This window comes from Notolepis coatsorum (genome assembly GCF_963971535.1).
Source record: "Notolepis coatsorum genome assembly, chromosome: 5".
In the NCBI taxonomy this organism is placed as follows: domain Eukaryota; kingdom Metazoa; phylum Chordata; class Actinopteri; order Aulopiformes; family Paralepididae; genus Notolepis; species Notolepis coatsorum.
Window position 1 is genome coordinate 147878472 of NC_140169.1, and position 7154 is coordinate 147885625.

Sequence of the window (7154 nt, forward strand, 5' to 3'; positions counted from 1 at the left end):
GGGTGTGTGCTATAAAGTGTGTGGAGTGGGTGCTACAGTGTGTTTGTTTAAAGTGAGTGTGTGCGTGTGGATGTGTGTGCTATGTGCGTTTGGTGGTTGTTGTTGTGTAGTGTTCATTGTTCGTTTAGCAGCCTGATGGCCTGGGGATAGAAGCTAGTATAGAATGTTATCTATAGCACCTTTAAATGACTTTCTGTTGCATGTGCGTTTTATAAGAATATAACTGTATAATATACTATTGTATGGCATACATTACAAATTATGTTAAACATCCCACCCTGTTTTTTTTGTTCCACAAATTGCACCATGTATAGATTGATTGAAAATTGTATTACCAGATTGCAGAATAGGTACAGTACGGCTCAATACACACAATTTGTTAAGGGGATGCAGACCAGAGAAAGACTTTCGTCTTGTTTACATCAGGGTCCCCCATTTTCAATTCATCATTCATCATCATGGACACATTTAGTAGATGGTCAATAAATTATTACAGCACTGTATAATACTAAGTGCTATCATGAAGGCCATCGTGTACTATATGCATTATATAGAGATACTGAAAAAGAATATAACGAGCTGAACTTGAACAGGTAACGTCGTTAGGCCTAGTAATATAATATGTATACTTACAGCCAGCCCAGCTCCTCCACTGCCTGTGCGATTTCAGGCATAACTCCCAGTTCTGTTGAACAAATGCACGTTCATGAAATGAGATGTTTTGAATGTCAATGTAAAGCCAAACTGAGCAGCACCCAGCATTGTCCAACAATATACAGGTAATCTGAATCATAATTCCTTATTAATTTCTCACCAGAAAACGCCGCCATGTTGCTGCTGCTGCTGCTGCTTCGCGTCACTGACACCGGACGTGACGTTTTCACAGACACCGAGAGGTCCGTCCTCATCAAGGGGTCGTCTTGCTAGATTCTCCGCTGTGTTATTCGTTAAGGAGGTTCACTTTTCTTATATTTAAAAATATTTAGTCCATCATAAAATATTCTCGCTATTTCTGTATTTGTAAATCTATAGCAGTCGGACCATCTCTAAACTGAAACACAGCGATACGTTGTTTAGCAGTTTCATCCATGTTTCCAAAAACGCGCTTTGTGAGTCCAGTTTGTCCCTCGCTGCCCGCCGTCGCTCCTCTGCCAGCTGTAAACATGGCTGCTGTCAGCAACACTGAGGGCGAGGAGGAGAACATTCTCTATGATCTGCTCATTAATACAGAGTGGCCCGCGGAGACGGACACTCAGGTTAGTTTGAATGTTCACTTTTGGTCGTTTTTTGGTATTCTTCGTGGGTGGTAGCCCCTTTCGTGACTGTGATGCACCGAGTGAATCCACAGTCACTTGCTCCTCAATAGGAAACCAACGTATGTTGACCATGAAGGACTGGTTCTAACCGAACCGTTCGTTATACAAGTATCACAGATAAATGTTAAAGGTACTCACAGTTGCACGAGGGTTTCGGACAAAAATACGGGGTGGTTTGAAATCTCGGCGTTGCTAATAAACATTTTAAATACTTTTTATAAACTGGTCAACACGGCATTATTTCCGGCGTTGGGTGCATGATGCGCATGCGCTGTGATCACACCAGGCAGCCAACGCCGGAAATAATGCAGTGTTGACCAGTTTATAAAATATATTTAAAATGTTTATTAGCAACGCCGAGCTTTCAAACCATCCCGTGTCTCTGTTCGAAACCCTTGTGCAACTGTGAGTACATTTGACATTTCTCTGTGATACTTGTATAACGAACGGTTCGGCCAGAACCAGTCCTGCATGGTAATTTAGGTTGGTTTCCTATTGCGGAGCAAGTCCGGCAGGTGCAGGGGCGGCACTCAGGCAGCCACGTCGCCGCCCAAACTAACTAACCTAACACCACTCAAGAGTCGATCTACATCTCCTCAAACTCAAAAGGGTAGTTGTTATTTGTCATCATCACCTGTGGCTAACTGTTGCAACATTTGCACAGCATACACAGGCCCGGGGACAAGGCAAACGTAGACTATTATCAAATAAAATCCATTCATTGCGTTGTGTTGAATCAGTCTCCACCATATGGGGTTATGTGACCATGATGGTGACATGCTCACAGACCTGACTGCCAGCCTGGTGATACTTTAAGTAAAGTTATGGTCTGACACGGCACTCTTGATGTACAGTATTGACAAAGCTCTAAAAGGACCTGGAAAGCTGTCTCTGAAAACAGTACTGTATATTTGTATATCTTGTATCATGTCATAAATGTCTGGATGTAACAGTACTGTATCTGTACAGTATGTCGTGTGTATGTCATAAATGTCATGATGTATATCTGTATGTCGTTGTGTATGTCATAAATGTCATGATATATATCTGTATATCTGTATGTCGTTGTGTATGTCATAAATGTCATGATGAATTGAAAATGGGGGACCCTGATGTAAACAAGACGAAAGTATTTCTCTGGTCTGCATCCCCTTAACAATTGTGTGTATTGAGCCGTACTGTATTATTGTACCCATTCTGCAATCTGTTAATAACATTTTCAATCTATAAAAAAAACCTGCAATTTCAACCTTATCTGACATTTGCAGTTGAGGGGCAATAAGGAGCACAACTCATCTGCTATAGCGAAGGCGGTGACGGGTAAGTGCTGGCTGCATTGTAATGAACCCTTTCACTACCACACTACCAAATGGTTAACCCTTTCACTGCAACAATACAGAAGGTTAACCCTTTCACAACCACACTACAGACGGTTAACTGTCTGTAGTGTGGTAGTGAAAGGTTGACCTTCTGTAGTGTGGTAGTGAAAGGGTTAAGGTGTACTATGTCGTTTTGTGAGAGTCGGATAAGTGAATCATTTTTTCTAAGGTTTATTTCTATAACTGAATAAACAAACTGTCCTCAGAGGAAAATGTAATCCCTGGAAACACTGTTTGAAGCTAGAAAGTGACCTGAACAGTTACTATTTCACTGCTGTCATTTACAAAGGCGGGGCCTGCCATTTAAAATAAAGTAAAATGTGTTTTGCAGGCTCTCCAAACAAATCCCCCTCCTCTGAAACTGCATAGTGCACCTTTTTCTACAACCAACAGTTATGCCTAATAGACGGCCAACTAACCGTGATTTATTTGTTGCAGGGCCATTCCGGTTCATCCTACATTATTTGTGGTACAGGTATGTAGTCTACATCAGTCACATCGACGACCTAATTGATATACGCAATAGGCCGCAGACCCCACTAAGTCTTACATTTCATTTGCACAGGTATTACATTTTTTGGGAGGCAGCCCAGCTGTCGGGAGATTACTTCATATTAAATACAGTATATGTATTCAAGTCGTTGTTTTTTGTGGGGCTACTGGGAGCTTGGTGCGTCTCGCGAGAGCTTGTATGTGTTTTTTTTTGTATTGTTGTGAAAAATGTAAAAGTCTTACACTCAGCAGATACCCTGGATTTGTTGTTAAATATGACTTAGTCCAACTAAACTAGGTGGACTGGGGACATAACAGTGGAGGTTGGCGTGTTCCTTTAACCCTTTCACTGTGACAATACAGAAGGTTAACCCTTTACTATCACACAACCGACGGCGATGCTCCATCATTAGCATCATTAGCTCTGCGGGTCACAGTGAAAGTTAACCGGCTGTCGTGTGGCAGTGAAAGGGTTAAGAGAGGGGTGGGGGAATTACGGGTCTCATCAAGAGTTAATTGATGACCAAATAACTCCACTGGCGGTGAAAAACCACGTTAGTAGTAGAGTTGTTCCGATACCGATACCAGTATCGGAAATGCCGCCGATACTGCCTAAAATGCTGGTATCGGTATCTACGAGTACCCTCTAATGTTGCGCTCCGATACCATATGACGTAATTTATCAACAATACTGCGGACGTTGGGCTCTGTAGATATACCCTACTCGCTGAGTGAGCATTATAAAACAAACGTGTGCATAATCGACCGTGAATTAAAGTGTCAATTGCCATTTTAACAGTAGAGCAGATACTTTCTTAAAATGCCATCGTCCCGGCAGAGCGCTGTTGACGGGGAGCTCTGATGTTATTAGCATTAGCTGAACAGCTAACCGAAAGCTAGCATTAACTAACGTTAAAGGTTTAGCCATAACGTTACCTTGGCTAAAGTTGGGGCTAGTCATAATCCAGCAATAATGGCTGCAGACCTGCAAGCAAAGTACAGCAGGTTGGCAAAGGAGTATTCCAAGTTAAATCACAATGTCACCAGTAACGTTAGTTTTTCCATATACCGGTAGCTCTGATGCTAGCTAACCTAGCTCACGGTAACGTCGTCATTGCACAATTGCACGTCGCGTACACAATTAATGACATGTTGCGGACAGCCATATCGGCGACAATGTTTAGCTTTTAGTGCCAAATGATAAGAGTCTGAGGCGGAGTCTCAAAAGAGAATGTTGAATATTTATTGTGCAAAAATCACAACAACAGAGCCTCTGCTACTAAACGGAGCCTTCTTGTGGAAGCAAGTGCAGCAACGAATAATGTCCGTGTGGAACTAATGTGCCAACAACCTTTCCGTGGGTGAACTCATTGAGATAGTTTTCAATTACTGATACTAATACTAATCTATACAATCACCTGTTGTTGAATAAAACTTTATAGTTATTACATAAAAAAACAGTATATAAACAGTAGCTGTATTAAAAAAAAAAAAAAAAAAAAAGTTTTATAATTTATATAATTTATTTTTTTATTTTTTTAATGTATGCACTGGTATCGGATAAGTATCGGTATCGGCCGATACCCAAAGCTTAGGTATCGGAATCGGATCGGAAAGGAAAAAATGGTATCGGAACATCTCTAGTTAGTAGACTTGTTTCCTTGGGACGGGTGGAGGCCATTTAAGAATCAATTAACATGGACCTCGTTGTCTTTGATTGATTGTTTTGCCTATAATGAAAGGAATAGTGTCTACTGTTTTACAGTAGATTGCAAAAGTGTGTGAAACGTTAAAGTAGCCCTAGAAGAAGACTTTGTTAGTTCTTACTGATTTTGTTTCACCAAGTTCACACTAAGGAATATCTCAAAAGACAGTCTAATTTGTATGTGTATATTCTGAAGAATTTGTTTTTGTTTATTTATGATCTCCATTAGTCTACACCCATGGGTGAAAGACCATTCTTCCTGGGGTCCTAACACACAACCTACAACATTACATTACAGTAACAAAAAACAATAAAAACATAAGAAACACCTTAGCCTAAGCACATTCTCAACATCTTCAAAATCTCACCAAAAAAACACACAAAGGCTCCAACCATAAACACAATACTAACTAAACGAACTAACTAAACTAACAATACTAACTAAATAAATCAGTAACTCTACTGTATTTCACCATTCATAACAGCATCCTTCAACTTTTTTTTTTAAAGTAAATTTGTTGCTGATCATCTTCATCTTCACAGGTATACAATTCCAGTATGCAGCAGCTCTATACATTACGGTTATCTTAAGTGCATTTGTACTTGGTAGAGGTAGAGTAGAATGATGACAAAACAATGATGAGCCCGGCCCAGCTGCACGACGGTATCTGATGGATAAAACAGATGGCTGGTTCCGGTCACTAGTGGAGGCACCCGGGCCCCACTTATCCTCTCAGCGGGGTGGGTTATCTGGTGCCATCAATAACCTGCTTAAATATTTAACAACTCCTCTGGCTCTGCTCGACTCACAACTCTCCCCTTGTAACCACGCGGTAGTGAGACACAGCCCACCGCTATACTACTGTTGTCCATCTGGTCGGGCTACTGTGTGTGAGGGAGAGGTGACCGTGTAGGAGTATAATTTGATATGTGGCATATTGTGGACATTTTTTGTAAGGCCAGAGGGATATTAAATAATAATAATTTCATTACATTTATATAGCGCTTTTCTAGACACTCAAAGCGTTCCCCACAATGTAGGGTGGAAATTGCCGCCTTCACCAGTCACCACCACTGGTAGCACCCAATCTTGGGCTACGCAGGCTCAATGGCTACCATACACTGGCACCCGGCACACATCACACTACACAATGGCTGAACGGCTCAGGAGACAGGGATTGATGTCAGCCAATTAAGGGGAAGGGATGATTAGATGGCCTTGATGTCAGAGACCTGATTGGGAATTTGGCCAGGAACGTCTGGGAACCCCCTACTCTTTACGACCGAATTCAGTCAGGAGTCCAGGACGCATAAAGGATAACGTTAGGTTATGGCTATAACCAAGTTCTGTGAGTAATGGTGACGCTCGGCGTCACTACTGCACTGTACCTCGCTCGTGCACGCGCACTGAATAAAAAATTCCACAATGTACCTTTACATCCCAACATCCGTCTGACCACACCCCTATCAGCTTACCTTCATAAGCAGGTGTGTGGCCACCTACTCGCCTCCTTCCAAAGCTTTCACCACAAGGTGAGATCAAGGGCTGCAGCGGCGTCACCATTACTCACAGAACTTGGTTATAGCCATAACCTAACGTTCTGTGTAGCTCAGGGCTGCCCAAAGTCAGGCCAATTCTGGTCCTTCACAACAGTATGTTTGGCTCTCTGAAGGGCTCCAGAGAAAGCTAGGATATTCTGTTTGTGGTGTCCAGTGTCTATTCGAGGTGTCATGTGATTTGGCCTATGGGTCAAACCACCCATGTTGATGTTGGCCCTCCGTGTCAAAGCTTGAGGGCCAAGGGCCGAAACACAAGAGGGGCGGTGGGCTTCACGCCGAGAAACACCAAAGGAAATGTAACTATCTCAAACCACGCCCCCTTTTCTTGATCCTCCAATCACAACTGTTGTTTACAGTAGTATTTTGAGATGGGTGCATTGATCGCGTTAGATTTTGTTGACTTTTAATTAATGTCACTTACCCTGTCTTCCTTCAGGATAGGACTCTTGTTGTGTTGGTTTGTTGATGAAGAAAAGTCATAGAGATCATAATACGACATAATATGTCTTTGTAACACAGTTTTATTGGCAATTTTGCAGGTTCCTCTCAGGTTCTCTCTGGATTCTTTCTCTGTGTGCGATACCTTACAGAAGAGTGCAGACGCTCTCTTTACCTGGCCTGATATCACCCCCTCCCATAAGAGCTGTTTTTTTGTCATCTCTCATGAGCTATCTCTTTTCTGGTGCCTAAAGTTCAACTTAG

The 7154-nt window shown here is 42.0% G+C and overlaps 2 protein-coding genes across 2 annotated transcripts in view; one reads left to right on the plus strand and one right to left on the minus strand.

The window, feature by feature from the left end:
• Window positions 1–865, minus strand: part of ddx1 (DEAD (Asp-Glu-Ala-Asp) box helicase 1) — a 90042-nt gene extending 89177 nt beyond the window's left edge. Inside the window, exons 1-2 of the mRNA XM_084315205.1 lie at window positions 815–865; window positions 634–685 (exon numbers count right to left, since the gene is read on the minus strand). Coding sequence (XP_084171331.1) covers window positions 634–685; window positions 815–830 — 68 coding nt within the window. The 5' untranslated portion in view covers window positions 831–865. The remainder of the gene's footprint in view (window positions 1–633; window positions 686–814) is intronic.
• A 284-nt stretch (window positions 866–1149) lies between these two features.
• LOC311228417 (NBAS subunit of NRZ tethering complex-like) overlaps window positions 1150–7154 on the plus strand; it is a gene marked incomplete at its 3' end in the record, with an annotated part of 401827 nt that continues 395822 nt past the window's right edge. The window contains 3 exon segments of the mRNA XM_084314324.1: window positions 1150–1256; window positions 2585–2636; window positions 3134–3170. Coding sequence (XP_084170450.1) covers window positions 1164–1256; window positions 2585–2636; window positions 3134–3170 — 182 coding nt within the window. The 5' untranslated portion in view covers window positions 1150–1163.